At 40.6% G+C, this 27,551-nt stretch overlaps 1 protein-coding gene and 1 long non-coding RNA gene across 20 annotated transcripts in view; one reads left to right on the plus strand and one right to left on the minus strand.

Annotated features, from left to right (window-relative positions):
• The window catches only part of adgrl2a (adhesion G protein-coupled receptor L2a), a 201,169-nt gene that overhangs the window by 97,603 nt on the left and 76,015 nt on the right, over positions 1–27,551 (minus strand). For 18 of the 19 annotated variants that reach the window (XR_005051450.1, XM_021599928.2, XM_036975487.1 and 15 more), the window contains one exon: positions 972–1,185. Coding sequence is in view for 18 of the 19 variants with exons in the window: in XM_021599928.2 (XP_021455603.2) it covers positions 972–1,185 (214 nt within the window). In the remaining variant the exon portion in view is untranslated. Of the gene's footprint in view, positions 1–971; positions 1,186–7,517; positions 7,648–27,551 lie in introns of all 19 variants that reach the window. The other variant, XM_036975484.1, reaches the window with a different exon arrangement.
• LOC110521951 lies at positions 4,008–5,956 on the plus strand. Its single transcript, XR_005051451.1, has 3 exons — positions 4,008–4,657; positions 5,247–5,509; positions 5,602–5,956. It is a non-coding gene; the product is annotated as an uncharacterized LOC110521951 (long non-coding RNA).

Consider the following 27,551-nt stretch of genomic DNA (forward strand, 5'->3'; position numbering starts at 1 on the left):
GACATTGCTCGCCCATAAATGTATATATTCTTAATTCCATTCCTTTACTTAGACTTGTGTGTATTGTGCATATGTTGTGAAATTGTTAGATATTACGTATTAGATATTACTGCACTGTTGGAGCTAGAAACACAAGCATTTCGATACACCCGCAATAACATCTGCTAACCACGTTTATGTGACCAATAAAATTGGATTTGATTTACAATACTGTATCGATAGAAGAGGGAAAAGGGTGCTTGTGCCTTGATAGCCACACCAATGCACACCACAGTAATAAAATAAAGATGCCAGTTCTAAAAGTCTATTTCACACGATAGCCTGCTGAATTTGCAATATAACTTTTCTTTCATTTTGATTTTGGTACAAATTAAAATGTGGCACTGACTTGCCCATGGATTGATGTTTCAGCAGTGTCTCAATGAACACCCATACAGAAAACTAATGTATTATAATACACACTGAGTATACCAAACATTAGGAACACCTTCCTAATATTGAGTTATCTATGTCTCAATTGTCTCAAGGTTTAAAAATTATTCTTTAATCTGTCTCCTCCTCTTCATCTACACTGATTGAAGTGGATTTAACAAGTGACATCAATAGGGGATGATAACTTTCACCAGCATTCGCCTACAGTATGTCATGGAAAGAGCAGGTGTTCATAATGATTTGTACACTCAGTGTATGTCACTATATTAGGGTTTGGTATGGACAGTTCGGCGTTCGACTAGCCATGTGCGACATGCAACGCAGTTACAAGCCTGCTAGAGTTAGGGGCAGGTGGACGAGCAATATCCACTGTCATAGTATGGATGAAGCCTGAGCTGGAGTAGCAAGCTAACTGAAGCAGAGCAGATCTAGCTTGCTTCATAGTATACCCCTCTGTAGTGTGTAGTCCAAAGACTCCTGTCTGTACAAAAAACAGGTGTAAAAACAACAGTTCCCATCAGGAATTACAGTGGGTTTACCTTTGTGACATGATCTTGTAGGCGTCTGGAAGATAGCAGTTTATGTTCTCCATCTGGAAGGGGTCAGCGTCGCAGATCTTGTCGTCAGTTCGGCCGTAGTTGGCACTTTCAATCATGATGACATCACTTCCTGGACAGCGTAGGTCGATCGGATAACCCTCACAAGACAGCTCTCTCCTCACTAAGCCGAACGGCAGGGCAGCCCGGATAAACCCTGAGGGAATAGAAGAGTCTTCTATCATTACAAAAGAAAATCAAAGAGAGAAATGTAGCCACTCTGAAAAAGACTCACCAAGGCTGTAGACTGGAAAATGACTAAGAATTACAAAACGTGCTTGGCTAAGACAGGGATATGAGATGATAGAACTTTCATCTCACAAGTACATTTCTGAAGAACTGTTACATCATTAAGTGTTTGAAAAATAGTTAATTGTTTTGGATCCTGAAATCACTGTACTCTATATCAATGACGAATGTGAAACCACTCCTTTAAAAATGTTACTATTTTGATTAAAAGTTTGGGACTCTCCTTTTTAACTGAAATGCTGTGTATCAATTAGCTTTAACGACACCATTTGAAGCACTACATTTACGTTTCCTTTATTCTCTCCATGGAAATCTAGAGAGGTGGAGTTTGTGTTCTAAAAAATGTGAACACGGCCAAATAGCTGTGCTTATGGCTGGGTAAAGTTAACTATTTTGCTCCGTTTTCTACTCTCTCAATTAATGATTTTGAAAGGACAGCTTTCCTTCCATTCCAGCTATGAACTGTCACATCTTCAGAATATTAAAGGAACTGTAGCTAATACATCATTCTCTAGAAATAGACTGAACTCTCTAAAACTTGCCCATGACAATGGTTTCACCGAGTTACAATTTAGTACAGACACAGACTTCTGGCATTTGCACTGCTGAGGAGAACTCTTACCACATATTGCCCTGTATATAATAATGTTGTTAACTGTAACTTTTCTGTCTTGGCTGAAGCACATGTCATTAAGTGTTTACCGACTTCTTCCTTTCTAATGAGTCTGTGTTCACAGTCTGGTGGCTTGAAAAAATGTCATTACTCCATTTCATACACTCATTTGTTGTGTAAGACTGGAAATGGCAACCGGGACAGATCCTGTCTGTGAAATCCTTGATAATTACCCAGGGCCTTTGCATTTTGTAAATTAAATAGTTTATACTCACCAAGCATGAGCGCAGTGTGCTCAAAGCAATTCACTTGAACTCTGCTAAATTGGCCCGCGAGGCTAAGTTTTTTTTCTCCCATCGAATGCTTCATCAATTAACAACCAATAAGATTACTTTACACAATGTAACGCTGTCCTACTGTTGTTCGAGACAATCAACATTCCGGGTTTTGTCTATCTCTAGAAGTGCTACCCTGGTGTTTTGCTAAGGAAGATTAATGTCAGTTTAGATTGTCTGATGCTTCCGCTTTTGTGCCAATAAGATGGTTTTGTTAATGTGCTCAATGCTTTACAGTGTAGATTTTAGAGGAAATAATGGTTGCATCACTATAGAGTCAGATTGCTGTCTTTAATAGTTGTATTCGTCTTTTATTTATGTTTGGAAGAACCAGAACATGGGGGAAAGAGGCTACTTTGCTATTGGTCTTTTTTTGACATCCAACTTTCTCATCCGACCATTAAACATGAAAAGGGAAAAGCATTCAAGTCTGATAGGCTTTCACCTTACTTCAAAGTCTGCAGTTTTTTTTCTCCTCACTTTCAGTAGAAAAAAATTATGCTTTAGGTGATAAACAATTCAGAGGTGTTGTTGGCTCGCGAGAAATCCTCAAGTTGAAAAAAAACTAAAAAACGCGGCATGTCAGAAACATCATTTGACAACCAATCTAACGTTTATGTCAATGCATTCCAGCATAGCTCTATCATAAGTCAGTCACACGCAATGTAATAACTAAGAGAACCTATGTAATACATCGGTACATCTATTATCCTTATTATTGGACATAGAATACTTTAAAACACCAGCAAATCAGATACAAGTGATTTTAATTTTGGAAATCTGTTCCAAAGTATTCCCACACATAATAGAGAGATATACAGTGTGTGTGATTGTATACAAATGTAAGCAAGGTTCGAAATGATTATGTTTTAGTCAAACGTTACATATGTTTGGGCTTTTTGTAGTCTACAAATTATTTCTAATTATGTTCTGGCCCTCTTCCCATCCGCTCAAGAAAAAATTGTCGCTCGGCTGAATCTAGTTGATGATCCCTGTAATACATCAATCAATGACAATTTACAATTTGTATACTCACACACCCCTTTGAGACTAGTCAATGTGTAATGTCTTTATTTTATGTCATACAGTTTTCACTGGAACAGCCAGCTTTGCTTTTAGCTCCAGTAAAGTACAGGTAAAACATTTTGAAAGCTACTTTTCAATGTTTTCCCCTGAAAAATGGCTTTGTCCACAATTGTACTGTGAGTGAGCGACAAAACTGGTTTCAAGATTGTGGCACATTTTCAAGGTGAAGACTAAAATGACTATGGGGTTATACCCAGGACTTGTACAGTATTGGTACGTAACACATACCTAGTGTGACAAAATTGAACATTATTATTATTTCTATGTTGTCTTTGGTGGCCACTGGCCAGTTGGCTATTGCCAAGCTTCAAATGTCATGAATATTTTGATCATATTGCCCACCAGATTCATGCACAGACCTTGAGGGGCAGGTGCATGCTCAAAGAAGAAGAAAAAAAGACCCCCCACAACAACAATTTTTTTGCCCCAAATTCTCTACTGATAATACTTCAGAATTCTGTACTGCTCCCTTTAGTCAAATTTCTTTTTTGTTTTAATAGACCTTTCTTTTTCAGCAAAAACCTACTGCCCACAGAGGGCAAGGTTATCAGCAGATTATGTAAATCAGCTATGTAGTTAGCTAGCTAATGGTTAGCTATGCTATTGTAACAATTTAACTACTCTTTACTTGTTTGGAGTTTGTTCTGCTGCTAACATCTGCAGTAGGCCTTTCACAACTGAAAGACGATGCCCAAAGCTTACCCAAGATGTTGCACAACGATTGAAGTCAATAAATCAATGATTAAGTCAAAGTATGATATATTTGGGCTTGAAGTGGAAAAGTGGGGACATTGGACTTGTTCCATGGCAAAGGTGTTTCCCTTATGATATGACACACTAATACTTTTCAGACTATGTTTGAATGTTACCACCCACCAGCATGGCAAAGTTCTTCTTCTTCGTGACGGAGCCAAAACAGCCTTTTGACATTCATTTGCTATTGCTCTTGCTATAGCTATCTGTCTGTCTATCATTTATTGTTTGTGCTTTGTCCATGTATCTGTTTGTCTCGGTTTGTAGCTTTATACATTCTGTCTGCCTTTCTGTCCATTTCTGCAATCCCCCCTATGATGCTTGTAGGATTGCCAGTTACAACACCAAAGACCTGGGATTGCATGAGTTGCCCTGCAGACGTCAAGTTTACCAGCAGCCAACGTCAAGTTTACCAGCAGTGGATACGTTTCCTCGGATTGGATGAGCAGGATGAAACTGTACAGGCATCATTTTGAAATGCGCTTTTCAACCGGGAGTCTTTCTCAAACTATTTACCGGTGGAGATGGACTTTCAGAGGAGACTTCGGCTCAAAGATGATGCCATTACGACCATCTATCCGGACGGCGAGACTGTAAGTAAAAAGAGCCTCTGAGCTACTTAGCTGCTCAAATGTCAATTCTAAACCTGCCATAGGAAATGTGCTTCTTGAAATGCTAATGAAATTAGCTAGCTAACATTTGCTGTGATAGCTGGGATAGCTAACGTTAGCAGTGCTAAATGTGTAACGTTATGGTATCAAAACTTCGGAGTGAAGTGAGAGGTCATATTTACATATATTTACAGGTTTCTATCACAAAAGCTGCCATACAGACCTGCCACAGGCTTTCGATTTCTCAGCACGGAATCTGTGTGTCTTGCGATACAACACCACTAGCATGCATGCCTGAAGCTTTAGTGCCTAATCACATTCCAGTGAAAAGGCCAAGAGTGGGCTGTTCCACTGATGACTACAGTTATCAGTTATCACTGACATCATCTGCGGCATGGAACTGTAAGATACTTTCTAGTGACCTTGTAATGGTCATGTATGACTAAATGTGTTGTTGCACAGATACATTTGATAGGTGAAATGTATTGCTGTGCCAAAGTACTAGATCTAGACTAATGTAGACAGTGAAAAAATTGTACCTCACACCTGCAACCTTTTATCACTGCTACAGAGTCCCAGACACGCCTGTTCTTATGGTGAGGAAGTACATTGTGTATGAAGACTGCCTGCTGCAGCAGCTTTTCCAATCCTGTCCAGTTTGCACCAAAGAATGTGAAATCACAAAGCAGTTCCAAGTTACTCTGATCTGCATTGCCCAGATTTGCCCTCACTGTGACAACACCAAGATGTGGACGAGTACAACACCCCTTCAGGCAACCTCCACCTGACTGCAGGTATAGCTTTCACCGGCTCGTCTTTTGCTCAGACAACAAGGTAAAGCAAAATATGTTCTAATGTAACCTGAAACCTTGGATGTAAGTATATAATGCTGATCTACGTTTTTATGTGCTTCATTTATATTTCAGTTCCTGAATGTGCTAAAAGTGCAGACCATTTGCAAATAAACCGACTACAGCCATCAGTGAAAGGTACTGCATCCAACCACATACTGGCAGTGGAAGTCGGAGTAGAAAGTCCTCCTCCAGCAGTCTGACGCGGAAGCTGTGGATCTGAAAGCAGACTCACCTGGCCACTGTGCAACATTTGTTTTATGAAATATATTTGCACTCTGTCTGTCTACTTTTGAATTACATGTGGACAAAGGCACACACATGCCTGCATGTCCTATGCATATTTGCCAATAAACACACACATACAAAATGTCCACACTTCTCTTGAGTTGGACTGACATTGATCTCAACCTCTAAAATCTAACAGGGTCCTACACCAACTTGAACATTAATCAGTGGAGGCTCCTCCTCTAAGGAAGGGGAGGATCATCCTCCTCAGTGAATTTCTTAAAATAAAAAATGGTAAAATATTGAAAAACTAGACTTAATATAATAATGTCACCAAATAATTGATTAAAACAGACTGTTTTGCAATTAAAGTCTACAGTAGCCTTAACAGCACTCTGTAGGGTAGCACCATGGTGTAGCCGGAGGACAGCTAGCTTCCGTCCTCCTCTTGGTACATTGCCTTCAATACAAAACCTAGGAGGCTCTTGGTTCTCACCCCATTACATAGAAATACACAGTAATTATGACAACTTCCGGAGGAAGTCCTCCAACCTATCAGAGCTCTTACAGCATGAACTGTCATTGCTTCCATCCAGTGGAAGGATCATAGAAGGAATCTAGTACTGAAAGCATTAGCTACAGCTAGCTAGCACTGCCGTGCATAATATGTGGTGAATAATTGACTCAGAGAGATTTGTTTTCAACAAATTAATTTCTTCAAAAATGAAGGAGAAGCAAGAGAGAGATTGTCATTTTTTCACTTTCAGTTTCACTTACTTAGCTAGCAAATGCAGCTGGCTAGTTTAGTTACGCACACACTCAAACAAAGGGATTCTATGTTAGCTAGCTGGCTATGACTATCCAACACAACACTGGAATTCTTCAAGTCAAAGTAAGCTTTTGGTTTTCTAAAATTATTACTACCGGGGCCCGCCGGTCTAACTGCTTACTGACTATACACTGTAACGTTACTGATTGTAGCAGGTTCACCAACGCATTAGTTATATTACCTATGTTGACTTTACTTTATCTAATATGGGACAACGATGTAGGCTGTGTATAGCGAGTATGACATGGTTTGGCTAGGAAAGTTTTTTTTTGCCAGGTCACATACAGCTGTTGTGTTGTTCTTTGAAGTCCAATGTGGCTACTATGACAGAATTCTGCCGATTCTGTCAAAAATAACATCTTAAACGAAACTGGGATGAAAACACCTGAATTTGTGCAATAGAAACTCTAATTTGCATCTGTTAGAATAGTGATTACACCCTAGATAAGCTAGATGCAGGCAAGAGTGTGCAAGGCTGAATTGAATGTGTCACTGTCTGTCCATGTGTCACTGTGTGTCATCTGAAATTGCTCTCTCGACCTGTGTGCACCTACATTGAAAGCTTTCATTCATAGGCTAAATTGTTGGGAATATTTGAGTATCACATAGTAGCCTAAACCTATCGATGTTACACTGAACTGGATGAATGGAATATGAATGAGAGTCATCCAACATGCCGTAATAGAAATAAGGGCTTGCTCATGAAAAAAAAGTGTTCTCCCTCATCATAAATGGTACTGACCGCCACTGACATCATTAGAGTGTTGGACGTACAACTTGTACAGGTGAGCTTTTCATCCATGGAGTACCTTTGCCTAGATAGGCATCTCTGTGTCATGTTTGTAATGGCATCTCTAAATCCTGAACTGGAAGCCTCTGCCCAGCCTAACATAGATTGATGTAAACATTTCCAATAATACTGTTTTTCGCTTACACAGAGCAACAATGTTGGCAACAGCTTGAGAATGGAGGAGGGACTGCTGAGGAGCCTTGCTGCCCTGGAGGAGGCAGATGTCAGCATTGGCTCCATAGTCACAGATCGACACCCCTCGATCCAGAAGTACCTGAGGGAGGAGAGGCCTGACATCAAGCACTACTACTACAACCACCTGTACTGGTTGGCCTCAATGTCAAAGTGTGGTAAGAAGATAGTGGCAAGGTAGACATCGGTAGCTAACCACATCCAGGATGTTCACAGTCACGATGATGACATATTCCCAAACTGCCTGCACCAACCTATTACAGGTGCAGAGGCTAGGAATTGGCTCAAACCGAGTATGTATAAATAGTTGTGTGAACGTTGCTTATCCCTCTATTTGTGAAACCTTGTGTTTAACAGACTTACAACTACTCTATTCAAAAGGCACCGGTGAACTCTGCGTATTTCTACATTTGGTGGGGAGACCTAAATTAGGTAGGTTTAGTCTGACCTGTTCAAACTACAACATAGAATATATAATATGATACACACAAATAGATACTAACTGCCACTGGTAATAGTACAGTGACTGAGTCCAGACCGACAGTCTCTGAATGGAGAGAGACCTTGCACTCAACATTAAGACACAACTTGTATTTACTAGACACAACTTGTAATTCTGTATTTTTTTATTATTTCATTGTATGCTATTAGTCAACAGGGGGAGGGAGAAACCCTGTGTATTACATACAGGGTTGTTTGTTCTACATGGACCTGTTACTAAATGTGGAAGTTATCCAAACACCTAGTTTAGAATATCTACATAAGTTCATCAATTGCACTCTTATTTCTCTGTAGGCTACTAACCGATTCAAAGCTTCCTCTGGCATCTAACCATGCATCTATCTGCCTGTAGTTATTGGACTCAACCTGCAGGACCCAAGGGTTGAGGCAAACTCCCTTATACCCAGGATGGAGTGTCATGCGCGTTTCTCCTCCTGCCACCTATATGCACAGATCCATAACCTGTAATGCCTAAACACCCACTGGAAACTTGAGACAGCACAGCTTTGCCTAGAGAGCTGTGCAGTGTGCATGTCAGTGTGTACACAGTCAAATCCTGTCCCTGTGGTGAGGGGGTGTAAGAAAGCTACTATACACAACTTATTTTGATGCTAGGTAAAGTGTATGCATACTGTCTTCATATAAGCACATCAGTATGATTTTTTTTTTTTACAGTAGAAAAGTTTGGTCTGTGTAGCACCACCACACACACAGAATTTGAGTTGACATATCAACATAATACACAACATACCTCTGCAACCTCCTTAGAGCACAAGTTCTGAAGCTTGGAGAGATTTGTGCAATGTTCATAAGTGAACCCAAAGGGGTTATTTATATGAGTAGTTCTGGGATTAGTCACCCTCTACAGATCTAACAGCAGCCATAAGGTTGCTAGCTACTTTTGTAGCAAGGTGTGGTAGCAAACGAGTGTCATGACACACATGCAGAAAATGGCTCTTGCCGTCTTCTGCATAACTGGATTTTAATATCAGCTAGCATGTCTAGCTAGCTGCAGATATGGCTAGCTCACAGGAGGTTGGTGGCACCTTAATTGGGAAGGACGGGCTCATGGTAATGGATGGATATATCAAATACATCAAACACATGGTTTCCATGTGTTTGATGCCATGCCATCTGCTCTGTTCCAGCCATTATTATGAGTCGTCCTCCCCTCAGCAGCCTACACTGGGCTAGCTAGCCATCAGCTTGGCTAAACATAGAACGTCAGCGCAGGCGTTAGCATACAGAACAGAATAATAGCTACCATTGCTCGTTCTGATTTAGGGCTAGCTAGCAGGCAGAAAAGCCAGGCAAAATCAGTGAGTTTAGCATCAGCAACAACAGATAACATTAGCTAGCTAGCAACACTGAACCTCCCATTTCGTGAATATGTATTACTAGCCCAGGTCATTCTTCGGAGGTGGAACATAAACAAGCATTTCCTCTCTAAGACAGAAATTACGTTAAAATAGAGACAGCACTGCCCTCTGGTGGGCACATTTAAAAACAGTCTAATTGAACCCTTCCCTGTCTCTGACCATGAGAGATGACATAAAACTCAAAAAGTAGCCAGTGTGCTACTAATCTTATGACCGCTAGGCGTGTGTAGTTTCTGCTTGTGCTGCAGCAGCAAGAAGACAAGTGCAGTGTATGCTCGCAGGGGTGTAGAGAAGCGGGGAGGGGACATTTTCCAAGATTCAAAAATGAGAAATGACCTACTTTGATGGTCAATTCTTCACAGAACAGGAGAGAAAAGAGACTAAAAATAAAATAAAACATTTAGTAATAAAAATAAAAAATGCTACCAATCTAAAAGTGCACCCCTAGAGGCCTATCTGTACACGTGCCTATTGCCAACCATCGCACCCTGTCACCATACTAATTTATTAAATAAGCAACTGCATGATAGCGCAGGAATTGAAAGGGATCAATAATCTTAAAGTACAAACATTTTGGAAAACTGACTGGATGTAACAAATGTAAAATGTTACTTGATGTTACTTGATGTTTAAACTTTCATTGTTATGTTTAAACATAAACCAAAAAAATCATAAAATTATGTGAATTCACAATCCAGATATGGTTATGCATATGACTACTAGGGGCAATGCAGTTCAATCTACCGCAGCCCTGGCTACCTACCTACCAGTTGTCACTAGTTACCACAACCACAAACTCACAAAAGCCTGCCTATTTCTACAACTGATCTTCTTAAAATGTGATTTTAAACCTACTGGACTTGTTAATGTGTGAAAGTTACATATTTCTAAAACATATTTTTGAATTTTGCTCGCTGCCCTTTCAGCGGAATGTTGTCGAGGGGTTCCGCTAGCGGAACGCCTGCCCTAGAAAGGTTAAACGTCACACCCCTATTACTATGTAGAGGGTATTCGCCGATTGTTTTAGCACTTGAAACCATGTTTTTTTTCTCCAATGGTCTACATTGGGCTGCATTCCTGTTTGACTCAATTTACTTCACATGGATCAAATAGGTTGCAGTCGTGTAAATCTGAATGAGATATAATAGCTTGCGCTGCCCTACTTTGTGACTGGAAAATATCTGGTTCTTGAGCCAAAAATGCATGCCGTCAGAGTTTGATCCTCTGCATGTGTGATGCCAAACCACCCATGCTCTGCGTCCCAACAACACTGTTAAAACAATTAAGTCACTCTGTAGTGCCTCTAAAAACTCAGATTCTGGTTTTATGACTGAATCCTGGTGCAGTTATTGTGCTTTAGGTACAAAAATAAACCAGCACGACATAGCTAAAGAAAAATATTAACTTAACAGCAAAGAGTCATGATCAACTCTCGATAGATTCCATTTTCTATCATGACACATCTTTAATGTCATCATGTTCTTGTTAAAAACCCCGTGACAATAAACAGCAACATGTCAACAGCAAAATGAGTGCAGCAAAGTTGACATGTTTCTGATTCATGTCCAGAAATGTTGAACATCCAAATAGTTCATACATCATAGAATCAAAGTGTTGTTCGTAAACAACATCCAAAAAGCCTCTCAATTGATTAGGCCAGGGGTTGAACTAGTTTCTAACCCTGGTGTTGTGTGATGCTCCAGGACAAGGGGATGACTGACACAGACAAATCAATACAATGATGGGTAGCTATATCTGGTCAGGCAAATTACCTTATGTCAGACTAACAGTATGGTGTACATGTTAGGACATTCTCAGTCTTTAGCCTTCCCTACTATTTTATTTCAGACCAATGGTACATTTTACATGTTAGGACACCCTCAATTTCAAACCCAAACCCAGTAGTTTATTTCAGACCAATAGTATGGTGTCAATTTTAGTACACCCTCAGCACTCTGAATCAGGTGATTGAAGTTCTGGTTCTATCACACCTAGAGTACTGTCCAGTCATGTGGTCATCTGCAGCAAAAAATAGAAACAATCTTCAACTCACTCAAAACAGGGGTGCCAGATCAGCAGTTCATTGCTCTATCCGTATGAATGTAAACTAAATGCATCTTAATCTCTCATGGCTTCCCATTGAAAGCAAATTAGTATCCAGTCTAGATATTGTTTAGGAATGTAGTGACTTTAAAGACACCAAATATTTTTGAAGACCACAAGCAATGAACAAACCACTGAACCATACAGGCAAATTCAGGTCATCTGATACCCCCCAGACAAAGGACAAATCTCCTCAAATATACAGAACCATCACTAAATATAATTTTTTACCAAATCACATTTCTAAGGCAAAAAGTAAACCCACCTTCAAGAAAACAAAAAAATAGCATCTAATGTGATCGGTCATATGACTGGACAGATACTAATCCCATTGAAGTTAAATGTATCACAGCAAATCACATTTTATTAGTCACATGCGCTGAATACAACAGGTGTAGACCTTACAGTGAAATGCTTACTTACTAGCACCTAACCAACAATGCAGTTGAAAAAAATAAGGATAAGAATAAGAAATAAAAGTAAGACGTAATTAAAGAGCAGCAGTAACATAACAATAGCGAGACTGTACAGAGGGGGGGGGGGGGGGGGGGGGGGGTACCGGTAGAGAGTCAAAGTGCGGGGGCACCGGTTAGTAGAGTTAGGCAATGACAATGCATAGATGATAACAACAGGAGTCTTATGGCTTGGGGTAGAAGATGTTTAGAAGGCTCTTGGATCAAGACTTGGTGCTAAGGTACCGCTTGCCTTGCGGTAGCAGAGAGAACAGTCTTTGACTAGGGTGGTTGGAGTCTTTGACAACTTTTAGAGCCTTCCTCTGGCACCGCCTAGTATAGAGGTCATGGATGGCAGGAAGCTTGGCCCCAGTGATGTACTGGGCCGTTTGCACTACCCTCTGTAGTGCCTTGCAGTCAGAGGACAAGCAGTTGCCACACCAGGCAGTGATGCAACCAGACAGGATGCTCTCGATGGTGCAGCTGTAGAACCTTTTGAGGATTTGAGGACCCATGCCAAATCTTTTCAGTCTCCTGAGGGGGAATAGGTTTTGTCGTGCCCTCTTCACAACTGTCTTGGTGTGCTTGGACCATGTTAGTTTGTTGGTGATGTGGACACCAAGGAACTTGAAGCTCTCAACCCCTTCACTGCAGCCCTGTTCATGAGAATGGGGGCGTGCTCGGTCCTCTTTTTCCTGTAGTCCACAATCATCTCCATTGTCTTGATCATGTTGAGGGAGAGGTTGTTTTCCTGGCACCACACAGCCAGGTCTCTAACCTCCTCCCTATAGGCTGTCTCGTTGTTGTCGGAAAACTTAATGATAGTGTTGGAGTTGTTTCTGGCCGTGCAGTCATGAGTGAACAGGGAGTACAAGAGGGGCGTGAGCACGCACCCCTGAGGGGCCCCTGTGTTGAGGATCAGCGTGGCGGATACGTTGTTTACCCACCCTTACAACCTGGGGGCGGCCCGTCAGGAAGTCCAGGATCCAGTTGCAGAGGGAGGTGTTTAGTCCCAGGGTCCTTAGCTTATTGATGAGCTTTGAGGGCACTATTGTGTTGAACGCTAAGCTGTAGTCAATTAATAGCATTCTCACATAGGTGTTCCTTTTGTCCAGGTGGGAAAGGGCAGTATGGAGTGCAAGAGAGATTGCATCATCTGTGGATCTGTTGGGGCGGTATGCAAATTGGAGTGGGTCTAGGATTTCTGGAATAATGGTGTTGATGTGAACCATGACCAGCCTTTCAAAGCACTTCATGGATATAGACGTGAGTGCTACGGGTCGGTAGTTGTTTAGGCAGGTTACCTTAGTGTTCTTGGGCACAGGCACTATGGTGTTCTGCTTAAAACTTGTTGGTATTACAGACTCGGAAAGGGAGAGGTTGAAAATGTCAGTGAAGACACTTGCCAGTTGGTCAGCACATACTCGCAGAACATGTCCTGGTAATCAGTCTGGCCCTACAGCCTTGTGAATGTTTAAAGGTGTTTAAAGGTCTTACTCACATTGGCTGAGGAGAGCGTGATCACAGAGTTGTCCGGAACAGCTGATGCTCTCATGCATGTTTCTGTGTTATTTGCCTCGAAGCGAGCATAGAAGTAGTTTAGCTCATCTGGTAGGCTTGTGTCTCTGGGCAGCTCTCAGCTGTGCTTCCCTTTGTAGTCTAATGGTTTGCAAGCCCTTCCACATCCGATGCGTATCAGAGCCAGTGTAGTACAATTCGATCTTAGTCCTGTATTGACGCTTTGCCTGTTTGATGGTTAATTGGAAGGCATAGTGGAATTTCTTATAAGCTTCCGGGTTAGAGTCCCACTCCTTGAAAACGGCAGCTCTAGCCTTTAGCTCAGTGCGGATGTTGCCTGTAATACATGGCTTCTGGTTGGGGTATGTACAGTATGTACGGTCACTATGGGGATGATGTCATCAATGTACTTATTGATGAAGCCAATGACTGATGTGGTGTACTCCTCAATACCATCAGGAATCTCGGAACATATTCCAGTCTATGCTAGCAAAACAGTCCTGCAGCTTAGCATCTGCTTCATCTGACCACATTCTTATTGATCTAGTCAATAATGTTGCTCCCTGCTTTAATTTTTGCTTGTAAGCAGGAATCAGGAGAATAGAATTATGGTCAGATTTGCCAAATGGAAGGCGAGGGAGAGCATTGTACGCATCTCTGTATGTGGAGTAAAGGTGGTCCAGAGTTGTTTTTCCTCTGGTTGCACATTTAACACGCTGATAGAAATTTGGTGAAACGGATTTAAGTTTCCCTGCATTAAAGTCCCCGGCTACTAGGAGCGCCGCTTCTGGGTGAGCTTATGGCAGAATACAGCTCATTCAATGCTGTCTTAGTGCCAGCCTCTGACTGTGGTGGTATGTAAACAGCTACGAAAAATACAGACTGTGGTCTACAGTTTATCATGAGATACTCTACCTCAGGCGAGCAATAGCTCGAGACTTCCTTAGATATCATGCACCAGCTGTTATTTACAAAAATACATAGTCCACCGTCCATTGTCTTACCAGACGTCGCTGTTCTATCCTGCTGATGCAGTGTATAACCAGCTATATGTTGATAGTGTCGTCATTCAGCCACGTCTCCGTGAAGCATAAGATATTACAGTTTTGAATGTCCCGTTGGTAGTTTAATCTTCCGCATAGGTCATCTATTTTATTGTCCAAAAATTGCACGTTTGCTAGCAGAATGGAAGGAAGTGGGGTTTATTCGATCGCCTACGAATTCTCAGAAGGCAGCCCGCCCTCCGAAACCTTTTTCTCCACCTCGTCACACAAATCAAGGGGATCTGGGCCTGTTCCCGAGAAAGCAGTATATCGTTTGCATCGACTCATTGAAGGAAAAAAAGGATTCTGCCTGTCCGTGGTGAGTAATCGCAGTCCTGATGTCCAGAATATATTTTCGGTCATATGAGACGGTAGCGGCAACTTTTTTTTACAAACAACGCAAATAAACACAACAAAAAACTATCGGTTGGGGGCACGTAAAACGTCTGCCTTCTGAGGCGCCATCTTACATGTAAGGTATTTTAATTCTCTGTAACGTCTACTTATTAAATGTTTGTAGTGGCTTAATGAAAAGTGTATTGTATTGCATTTTAAGTTCTGTGTTGGGTTCCAGGAAGATTACATTTTGCGGCCAGCTATTGGGAATCCTAATAAAAATTATAATTCAAGCCTCACCCTACTAACATATTTCAGACCAAAGGTACGGTGTCCAATGGCTATTTTAACACTCTCAGTCACAAGCCTGAGTCACCATCATCATCACCATCTGTATTGTGTTTGTTGAGTGCAATTCAGGTTAATTCTCTATGACAAGACCTCACAGAAAATATCTCTGCAATATCTCGAAATTATGAAAAGATGGCTTGCCAAATCAGTTTCTGAGATTGACAATCAAGAGGGATGCCTGTGATCCTCACTCAAAATGTATGCACTTCAAATATTTCTGTCAACATCATTCTCTCAAACTGGATTTAGTGGATGCATGAGAGGCAATTACTAATCAAATAAGGCAATGCTTCTCCTAGCTTCTCCTATCCAGAGATGATTTTCACTGGGTAGACAGGGAAAGCGAAATGAAAGTTGATCTGAAATATCTCAATGACATGAACTAAACCTTTTCCTCACTATAGCAGTCAATAACTTAATAATGAGCTGCTGTTCCTTTTTTGTTCAGACTTGAGGAGAGCAAGGAACCAAAGCACCATTGATCATGGCCTCGTACAACAATACACTGCAATTACGCAAAAATAATATGATTTTTGCACATCTAACATTACAAATAAAAATACTGATTGTGCCAGGCTCGCTCTTTTCGAATAATTATCACATCATCCAAAAAGTGAGAGAAAGTAATAATTTTATTTAGATCATGGAGCTAATAGCTTAATAATGCAGCAAGATTTACACCGATCTTATTTACTACTTATGTATCTCTGCAGTTTAGGCTAGAGGATATGCTGCCACACACACACGAACGCACACATGCACAGTTTTACATAATAGTAAACGTAAACTATAAAGGTCGTTCCACGAATAGAGTACATTTTGGGTAGTGTAACTTAGTAAAAAAAACACCTATTAATTTCACCTAAATGTAACATTATTTTATGAAGAGCACATGATCAACTTAATAAAAAACATGTTTCAACATGTACGTGTCATGTAAGTGTCATTAAACGTGTTAACCCTAGCAAGGCTGAGCGAGCAAAGAAGGTGTTTAGTTTGTCTGGAAGCAAGACGGCAGTGTCTGTGACGTTTCCCTTTTGTAGTCGTGATTGTCTGTACCCTGCCACATACGTCTTGTGTCTGAGCCGTTGAATTGCGACTCCACTTTGTCTCTATACTGACATTTCACTTGTATGATTGCCTTGCGGAGGGAATAACTACACCGTTTGTATTTCTGCCATATTCCCAGTCACCTTTCCATGGTTAAATGCGGTTGTTCACGCTTTCAGTTTTGTGCGAATGCCACCATCTATACACGGTTTCTCATTAGGGTAGGTTTTACAGTAGGTATGTCGAAATTATTCTCTGAGGCTACCCGGAACATGTCCCAGTCCGCATGATCAAAACAATCTTGAAGAGTGGATTCCAATTGGTCAGACCAGCGTTGAATAGTTCTTAGCCCGGGTACTTCCTGTTTGAGTTTCTGCCTATAGGAAGGAAGAAGCAAAATGGAGTCGTGGTGAAATTTGCCGAAAGGAGGGTGGTGGAAGGCCTTGTATACATTGTGGAAGTTAGAGTAGCAGTGATCCAGTGTTTTACCAGTGCGAGTGCTACAGTCAATATGCTGATAGAATTTAGGTAGCCTTGTTCTCAAATTTCCTTTGTTAAAATCCCCAGCTACAATAAATGCAGCGTCGGGATATATGGTTTCATGTTTGCAGAAAGTCCAGTGAAGTTCCTTGAGGGCCATCGTGGTTATCGGCTTGAGGGGGGGTATACACGGCTGTGACAAAAACGGAGGAGAATTCTCTTGGGAGATAATATGGTCGGCATTTGATTGTGGGAAATTCTTGGTCAGGTTAACAAAAAGACTTGAATTCCTGTATGTTGTTACAATTAGACCATGAGTCATTAATCATGAAACATACACCCACTCTTCTTCCCGGAGAGATGTTTATTCCTGTCGGCGCAACGCACAAAGTATCCAGGTGGCTGTACCGACTCCGACAGCAAATCCTGAGAGAGCCATGTTTCCGTTAAACAGAGTGTGTTACAATCCCTGATGTCTCTCTGGAAAGAAACCCTTGCCCAAATTTTTTCTACCTTATCTAGAGACTGAACATTAGCGAGTAAAATACTCAGAAGCGGCGGGTGGTGTGTGCGCGTTCCCGAAGTCTGACCAGAAGACCACTCCGTCTACATCTTCTCTGGCGGCGTTGTTTTGGGTCAACCTATGAAATCAGTTTAAATGCCCTGGGTGGTTCGGACAAAGGATCCGCTCCGGGAAAGTCGTATTCCTGGTTGTAGTGCTGGTAAGTTGATGTCGCTCTGATATCCATAATAGTTCTTCCCGGCTATATGTAAGATTTTTTGGGCTAACAATGTAAGAAATAATACATTAAAAAAAAGAATACTGCAAAGTTCACTAAGGAGTAGAAGAAGCAAGGCAGCCCTCTCTGTCGGCACAATCATCTCTTCTGGAAGCTTGTGTCCAACAGGAAGGGGCAATTGAATGTAAGCTTCACAAAAAAAATAACATTGTAAAATAAATGATAGCCTAGCTATCTATGGGTAACATGGTTGTGGTATGCTCGACACATTCACTTTTCCACCACAAAACACCAGAAGATTGCCAAAAAGAGTAGAACCAGCTCATCAGCGTTTGCACTATGATTTGACTATTACATGTCCAATGTTTCTTTAGAAAAATGTTTTTTTAAGAAATAGTTTCACCAAATGGTCGACCTTAAAATCAATGAAACACTAATCACATGAAATAAATAATAACCTTCCGAAATGACTTAATTAAAGCAAGAACATAACTAGGGGTTTACAATTATGGTGAAAACTTGAAGAAATGTTGGGGTTAAGAGGTTAAAATCTTCCTATAAGTCGTAAAAACATGACAAGGGACATGTCAAAATGCGGATTTATGGCACCTAAGCAAGTCTTTATTTATTTAAAAAAACAGATGTAATTAATTTTACATGTGGTCTATATTAAAGGCTACTTATAACAAGCTTTTAAAAATGCAATTTTGCTGCACAATATCTGCTTAAAATATCAAAGGGTTGCTAAATGTACTCTATTTGTGTAAGGACCTGTATGCACATGATTTGCTCATTGTTCAAAAGGCTATTACATGCACACATTCTGTATGTCTAAAGCTCTATATCATTTCCCTGTGTTATTTTTGATGGCTTTTGTGGTTGTGTCATGAAACGCATCTAGGGGATCTCAACAGCTTATTAGTATTTGAGAGCACTTGTTGCTATATTGGGTTTCAGAGGCCTTTCTAATACCATGCATTGTGCCATGGAGAGGTGCTGTAGGGACCAACAAAATGAGTAAACAGGTTCCTCTACTCTTCAATGATCACAAAGTGGGGCACAAATGCACTTGGATAAACTAAGAGAGAGAGAGAGACATTTAATATGTGTGTTCTTTACATTATCATCAGGCACACCTAACAGCCTTTTCAACACTTGTGTCTCACTTCAATGTGATAGTAGTAAAAAACAACAGCAACATATTTACTAAAAGAGAAAGGCACATCTCAATCAAGACATATAAAGGTGACAGATACTCAAAGATCTGCCTCCGCTTCTAATTAAATGATGGGAGTGTGGAACAGAGGTAGTCAATAATATATTACAAGGAATGCTCAATCCTGTGTCCATGGCAATCGGTGGTCCACCAGTGCCATAATTGCAGAGATCCTCCTTGTTGACATGGCACCTTATGAGGCATTCTAGTCAGTCAATCGGTGAGTAGCTTTTCAATTCCTCTCAGGCAGTGATGTAGCCAGCGTTGAACTCAAGTGTGTGTGTGTGTGTGTGTGTGTGTGTGTGTGTGTGTGTGTGTGTGTGTGTGTGTGTGTGTGTGTGTGTGTGTGTGTGTGTGTGTGTGTGTGTGTGAGCAGGCCCATGCCACACAGCACAATGTTGTGCATTCAGCGAGGCCCCTTCACTCCGTCCACAGACAGTAATTAACTTGTAAACTTGGGTAAATAACACTGTAGAGCCTTGATTTGAGATCAACATGCAACAGAGTTCGCGCCAATTCAATTTCAAATCCAGTCAATTGAGAAAGTAAGCCAAATTCCAATTTAAAATGTTCTCAATGAAAAGCAGAGCTGGTTAGGCTGTTTTATGTTATCCAGAGTGTTGGGGGCTGCAACTGTGCTGCTAGCAAAACTTGTATTTAGCTTGTTTGCCAACGTTTACTGACACCGGCCATATTCAATGGGTGTTGAGCGTTCGTAAAGTCGTCAGTTATTCTGCACTCTTGCACACTCAGACGAGAGTGCTCTGAAATCGGAGAAAATAGCCAGAGAGAATTTACCAGCTAAGTCTATCGACAGTTGTCGCGGTGACATCATACACATTATATTGAAATAGTTACTAGCTAGCTAATCAATGAACCATAATCCCAAATCATAACGTTACTACCCTGCATGAATCTGCAGGTAGCTAACCATCCAGGTTCAATGTTAGATAGCTAACATTAGGCTATAACTAGCAATGCAAATGGCTCTGAGATACATATAATATTACTACGCAGATCATACATGTAATGTTAGCTAGCTAGCCAGCTAGCTAACAGTACACTTTAACTTGAAATGAAAACGACTGACAAAATTTGAAACGTGTAATATCTGAAAATGTATCTCGCTAGACTCTCTTACATGGATGGATGTTTCTCCCTTTCTGTGACGGATGCTATGGTTGCCCTTAGTTTGAAAAGGTAATCCGGTGACAGGTGTTTTATACAACAGCCTTCTGTGTGTTCTCTTTTCGACTCTGTCTGCATATTTGCAATCAAACGCCAGAATTTTCTCCATCTCCTTAGCTATCATACTCTAATTCCATTGATTTCAAAACTCGGTCCTCCAGAAAGTGGAGAGCAACACTTATGCCGTTGTACTATGTGATATCTTTAAAAAAATCAGTGTTAAAAAGGATTACATGCACATACTGACCAGCTTATATTATAGACAGATATGTGCTACATGGCAGACCAATCCAAACTCATCTCTCAGCATGTCCAGCCCACTCATTACCTCAGCCAATCATGGTTAGCGGGAAGTTTGCTGCCTTTTTCCATGGCTAAACCAACTAGGCTCATAATTTAACAATTGTATTTGTATTTCAATGGCATACACATTAGTTATTAAGGCACATGAAAATTCACATGTTCCAGAAGGCATTTCTGCCCAAAAACGCATGCAGATTTAAAAAATATGTTTACATTCAAATGGCGCTCCTGTGAAGTAGGGATGTGCGAAATACGCTTAGTTTCCTGAAACGAGTCACGTATTAAACACCATCTCTCTGGTGCTATAAAAGTTATGAAAAAAATATTCTGCAAGACAAATCAATTGGAAAGTAACCATCTGCCAGGATATGAGTGTTACTGAAGCGGGGGTAATGAACAAAATGTTTCCTATTTCACACAAACAGGGAGTCATTAGGATGTGTCCTGTGCCACAATCCTAAACTGCTGAGGGGATATTACTATTAGCAAACAGACGTGAGGCATAGTGTAGCAGCACACACAAACATACACACAGAGACACATGCACCGACGCAGGCAGGCACGCACACAGGCAGGCACGCACACAGGCATGCACACACACACTAAACTGAGGAATACAAACCATATGGAATATGGAATGTTGGGGAAAACTAACATTGATTTTTCAAAGCTGAATTGCTGACAAACTATGGCACTCTCATCATCAGCAACTGATATTGCAGATTGGAGAAGCTTTGTTTTCATTCATCAGTGACCATTGTGCCTACAGTAGACTATTTTCATATTAAAATGGCATTGGATAAAGTTTCCAAAGTACAGTCAGAGGCAAGGGGAACCTGATCAAAAGGCCCATTCACCCCTCTCATACTGTGCCCATTGTGGCCACAGCACAAAGGAACCTCTGGATTATTTTGACATGAAACCAGATAATTTCTCTCTTCAATGGGAATGAGAAGTGTGACGACGACTCTCCAGACGCTTGTCGTCTACTGTTAACACAGCTTTTGTTTCTCCTTTGTTTCTGACAGCTAGCATGCTAACATCTCTTCTCTGGCCGCCATTATTCCAGACTCTCCGTCGACAAGGTCGCTTGCCGAGGGGATTTGGTGCCAGAAAGGAGAGTGTGGCCTATAGCATTAGTCATGGCCACAGGAAACCCAGCTTGAGTCCTCTAGGTTTCACTTTCTCCCCCCTAAGGCACAGCACAACGGAAGTCCATGGAGCAAAATAAACCTTTAAGTCAAGTTTCTTCCCACAGTGCTGATTCAACTTAATCCGCAGATATCCTTTACATCAGCGTGTATTCTTAAGAAGTCAGGTTCACACAGGGGAGGAAGAGAGGGGAAATATTGTATATTTCTGAGAAGAAAGTGAATGTGTTAGCTTGAACAGCAGGCTCCAATGTACAGTACGCTACAGCCTTCAAGTAGTAATTGAATGTATTTATTTTTATTCAAAAATGCAATATATTATTTTCCAGAAATGTTCGAAAACTGACATTAATATAAAACACAGCGTGAAAGAGAGAGACCTATACTTTGTTCTTCTTACCATGACATGGGCTAGTGAAAAGACATGATTTTGTTTGAAATATATTGCAAGGAAATTGTATTCTGATTGGCTGGACCTGGCTCCCCAGTGGGTTGGCCTAGCTCCCAAGTGGGTGGGGCTATGCCCTCCCAGGCCCACCCATGGCTGTGCCCCTGCCCAGTCATATGAAATCCACAGATTAGAACCTAATGAATATATTTCAATTGACTGATTTCCTTATATAAACTGTAACTCAGTAAAATCATTGAAATTGTTGCATGTTGTTATTATATTTTTGTTCAGTATGTATTGTTTACAAACATTGGAGCTTATATATTTTGGGTTCAGATGAGCTATGACAGTTGAAATGTATAAGTCAAAAAATGTATTTTGTTAGAATAAATCAAGGGCAGATTTTTTTGTTTTACCATATACACTTTACGGAAGGATTTTAGGACTAATAAGGACGTTGGAATTCATTTTCCGGTCAAGGATGGATTGATTCTTATAGTTTGCATTGATTCTGTTTGCAGTCTCCGTATATGTTTGCAGCCATATTATTGTTTCCCTTCACTTGAGTGGTGCTGGATCTTGGCTCCCTCATTTTCATTAGCTTGTTTGGAAAGTTTCCCTCTTTCAGCCAACAGGAACAGATACCACAGGCTCCAATAAACTGTTGAAGAGATCCATTATCATAAAGGTCAATGACACACAAGAGCTCAAAGCTAACGTAACTCTAGGTAGCCAGTGCGCAAACAGCTGAGGGTGACAGCTGTCCATCACTGCATATGACTGACGAAGCCAGGGGTTAGACAAATGGATAAGATAAGGTTCTGAAACCTAACTTACGACTGAACAGACAAATACTGTATAACGGAAACGATTATCTAATTGACTCACTTTTGCACCAGCGCCGAAAACTATTTGGAACATTTCATCCATCGGGACAGTCAATATATCCAAAGCCATATATTTAGAGAGTTGGGTTAACTTTAAGAATGTTTATTTTTTTCTAAATTCTAGACATTCAGTTACATAGAATTATTTATACAACGATCTTATATTTATAAATTTTTTATTTCACCTTTATTTAACCAGATAGGCTAGTTGAGAACAAGTTCTCATTAGCAACTGCGAACTGGCCAAGATAAAGCGTAGCAATTCGACACATACAACAACACAGAGTTAAACATGGAATAAAGAAAACATACAGTCAATAATACAGTAGAAGAAAAGAAAACAAAAAGTCTATATACAGTGAGTGCAAATGAGGTAAGTTAAGGAAATAAATAGGCCATGGTGGCGAAGTAATTACAATATAGCAATTAAACGCTGGAATGGTAGATCGGCAGAAGGTGAATGTGCAGGTAGAGATACTGGGGTGCAAAGGAGCTAAATAAATAAATAAATACTAGTATGGGGATGAGGTAGGTAGATAGCCTATCTGTAAACAGCCCATCTAAGTACAGGTGCAGTGATCTGTAAACTGCTCTGACAGCTGCTGCTTAAAGCTAGTGAGGGAGATGTGAGTCTCCAGCTTCAGAGATTTTTGCTATTCGTTCCAGTCATGGGCAGCAGAGAACTGGAAGGAAAGACGACCAAAAGAGGAATTGGCTTTGGGGGTGACCAGTGAGATATACCTGCTGGAGCGCGTGCTACAAGTGGGTGCTGCTATGGTGCCAGTGAGCTGAGATAAGGCGGGGCTTTACCTAGCAGAGACTTGTAGATAACCTGTAGCCAGTGGGTTTGGCGACGAGTATGAAGCGAGGGCCAACCAACGACAGCGTACAGGTCGCAATGGTGGGTAGTGTATGGGGCTTTGGTGACAAAACGGATGGCACTGTGATAGACTGCATCCAGTTTGTTGAGTAGAGTGTTGGCACTGTGGTAGACTACGTGTTGGAGGCTATTTTGTAAATGACATCGCCGAAGTCAAGGATCGGTAGACAGGTCAGTTTTACGAGGGTATGTTTGGCAGCACGAGTGAAGGATGCTTTGTTGCGATATAGGAAGCCAATTCTAGATTTAATTTTGGATTGGAGATGCTTAATGTGAGTCTGGAAGGAGAGTTTACAGTCTAACCAGACACCCAGGTGTTTGTAGTTGGCCACTGAGCCGTCCAGAGTAGTGATGCTGGACGTGCGAGCAAAAAAAAGCATACATTTAGTTTTACTTGCGTTTAAGAGCAGTTGGAGGCCACGGAAGGAGAGTTGTATGGCATTGAAGCTCGTCTGGAGATTAGTTAACACAGTGTCCAAGGAGGGGCCAGAAGTATATAGAATACAAATACGTTGAAGACGGTGTTTGGAGGATATATTGGCATGGTTTGCCTAACACCACCCAAGCCAATATATCCTCCAAACACCGGCTTCTTGGGCATTATCACTTAATTAAACATTCCCCATGTAATGTTAATGGGGTGTTAACATGGCTGCCATAGAATTTTTAAGGGTCATGCTCATTCTAGACATTATGTTCCCTATGTAATGTTAAAGGACGCTAACGTGGCTGCCAATGATTATTGTAGTGTCATGTAAATGCATCGTAAATGCAGCAACTTCAATTGCCCAACTTTCTAAACACATGGCTCTGAATTAAAGGCTCTAAATTAACTTATTGACGCTAACCATCCCTTTAGCTGGATAATTGTCATCAACGTCCGCTGAATTGTAGAGCGCCACATTCAAACAATATGGTTCTCAATCAGAGGCAGGTGTCGTTAGTTGTCTCTGATTGAGAATCATACTTAGGTAGCCTTTTCCTACCAGTGTTTCGTGGGTGATAGATTTCTGTGTCTGTGTTCCACGCGGAACTGTTTCGGTTTTCGTTTCTGTCTTTCTATTTGTTATTTTCGCGTTCAGTGATTTTGTTCATTAAAAAATGATGAACACGTACCACGCTGCATATTGGTCCGATCTCTCATAAATCCCGTTACACACATTTTTTATAATCAAACCTCAGGTTGTTTTTTAAATATATAATCGATAATATATCAACCGCAGCTGTCTTTTTCAGTTGGAGAGGGAAAGGCAATGGCTGCCAAACTCTGTTGCACGAGCAAAAATCATGCGAACACCTGACGCGATGTTATCTTTCTCGCTCATTTTTCAAAATAAAAGCCTGACACTATGTCTGAAGACTGTTGACACCTTGAGGAAGCGATAGGAAAAGGAATCTGGTTGACATCCCTTTAAATGGAGCAAAGGCAGGCTATGGAACATGGAGTTTTCAAAATATAAGGCACTTCCTGGTTTGATTTTCCTCGGGGTTTCACATGCAGTATCAGTTCTGTTATATTCACAGACAATATTGTGACAGTTTTGGAAACTTTAGAGTGTTTTCTATCCAAATCTGTCAATTATATGCATATTCTAGCATCTGGTCCTGAGAAATAGGCCATTTACTTTGGGAACATTATTTTTCCAAACATAAAAATAGTGCCCCCTAGCTTCAAAAGGTTAACATTTTTAATTGACAGCACTGGTGCTCCATAGTTTAAAAAGGACTCTTGAAAAGCCTTTGTTAAACATAGAGAGTCTGGGAACATTAAAAGGTGGGGGGAAAGGAACCATATTTCGGTAATCCAACTAGCTGAAAATATGCATTGGTACTAAATTAATATGATGCCAGATCAGTTGGTGTCTGAGACATTATTACTGATGATAGGACGACAAACTGTATCAGATTCACATGGAATTGTTGTGCAATTTAAATGTTTAAATATTAAACTATTTGTGAAAAGATTAATTGTAATTTAGCTTCTTAACGAGAGAACAGTTTGTCATAGAGTAAACTATGCTCAACTCATTGGCCCTGCCCATGTGAACAGACATTGGTTATGAACTATGAAACACGTCCATCTCTCCCCTCCTATATAAAGCCCTTGACGAAAATGTAACTTTCTGTTCTGAGGACATTGGGGCGACAGGCCTACGTTTAAAAGGGCTTAGATAATAAGCTGTTCTAAGGACGTGTGGACTTGAGGTCCCCACGTTGAAAGGACAAAGACCACCTACAGAACTAAGCCATCCTTAGAGAACCTAATGAAATTTCGAATTTCAATGTGAAGGTGACGACCTACACCCCGGGAAGGATGAATTTCGACTATACCAGCCAGAATATAGCATGAGCTTAAAAGTATGGCAACTTGGTATGAACTTTGAACTCTTATTCACTCCAGAAGTGAAACCTCCTAGCCGTTGAGTTAGCAGCAGTTGCTAAACGTGGGCAAGAAGAGGACGGACAGAGTATTCGTTTTACCACGCTCCAGTTTACCACTAGACATTCTTCAGAGGACCAGAGATCCATAAAGGACAAACCGGCAACCCATCAACAACGAATCTACCGAAGCGCAGCTCAAAGTAAATATTTATTGCATTCTCCTTTTTCAAATGGGCGGATATTTAGAATGCATAAGATTCTGTATTTACGATAGCATAGCTTCTCCCTTTGTTACTCAGTCTTCCCACTCTTTCACTCAAACCCAACCCCCTCTCTGTGTAACCAGCCGTCGTATATGTTCCGTCCACCAGGGCCGTTTTCTTTATAACATAATAGGCCCATCAATGTATGATTCATTCTATGTATATGATTCATTCTGGGTATATGTAATTCTGTGTGATTAGTTAGGTATTTAGTAAATAAATAATTAAACCCAATTTTGTATTGCTGATTCCACTTGTTAGCCAGGGTTTGTGAAGATAACCAAGAATTTACCACTTTCAGAGGAGACTAAATAAGGAGACGATTAAATATTGACTGCTATTGATGTAAAAGATGACTAGAGTTAAGAGTTTATTCAGAAGATAACAGCTCTATAAACATTCTATCGTGGTGCCCCGACTTTTTAGTTAATTATCTACCTGATTAGCTTAATCAGGTAATATTAATTACAGAGAAATTATTTTGTAGAATAGCATGTCATATCACTTAATCTGGCATAGCCAAAGACACGACACTATGTAGGGCTTAAATACATTTTTGCTACTTTTGAAACACATGTTGTGCCCTAGAAATTAATACGTAAGACTGTAAAAACAATAGTTTATTATAAAAGCTAAAATATTGATGTGAATACCTATCAATGAAATTATAGTCATTTGTGGAATATTAGGTGTAAAAGCACTATTTTCCTGTTGAGATGAATCACATAAAAAATGTCAGGTTTGTGCTGATGACATGACATGTCATTCATTCATTGCTATGCTATGATCATTGATCTCCTGAAGAAGCTATCCCTTTCCCTTTCCTTCTGTGCCCCCAAATGTTTACATATACAGGGAAAGTTAGCTAGCTAGCCAATTAGGTAACATGACATTAAAAAGTGTAAACAAATGGTGAGCAGTTTTATAACGGCCCACAACATAGTTTATGAATCCTGGTGATTCGATAAAATATAAAAACGTTGCGCTGGTAATATGGGTCAGATATTTTGACCTGTTTGTGCTAGAAGCAAGCCGTTAGTAATGGTGCAACCATCTAATCACTTTTTTCTCTAGGGCACTCGGAAACAACGGTACAACGAAGCCTTATAATTACAACAATTATTATCTGGGAGATGTTTTTCATAGTCGCACAGTTCTCCCAAAATAAAACTACTGGTCACACAGTAAAATATTTTCCTGCATATCCGTCCAAATTAGGGTTGCAAAATTCGGGGAACTTTCAATAAATTCCCTGGTTTTCACAAAATCCCGCTTGGAGGTTTCTAGAATCAGGAGAGAATAAGCAGAAAATCCAGAATCCTCCAACCAAGATTTCTGGAAAACAAGGGAATTTATTGAAAGTTCCAGGAAT

The sequence above is a fragment of the Oncorhynchus mykiss genome, chromosome 4 (assembly GCF_013265735.2).
Source record: "Oncorhynchus mykiss isolate Arlee chromosome 4, USDA_OmykA_1.1, whole genome shotgun sequence".
Taxonomy (NCBI): Eukaryota; Metazoa; Chordata; class Actinopteri; order Salmoniformes; family Salmonidae; genus Oncorhynchus; species Oncorhynchus mykiss.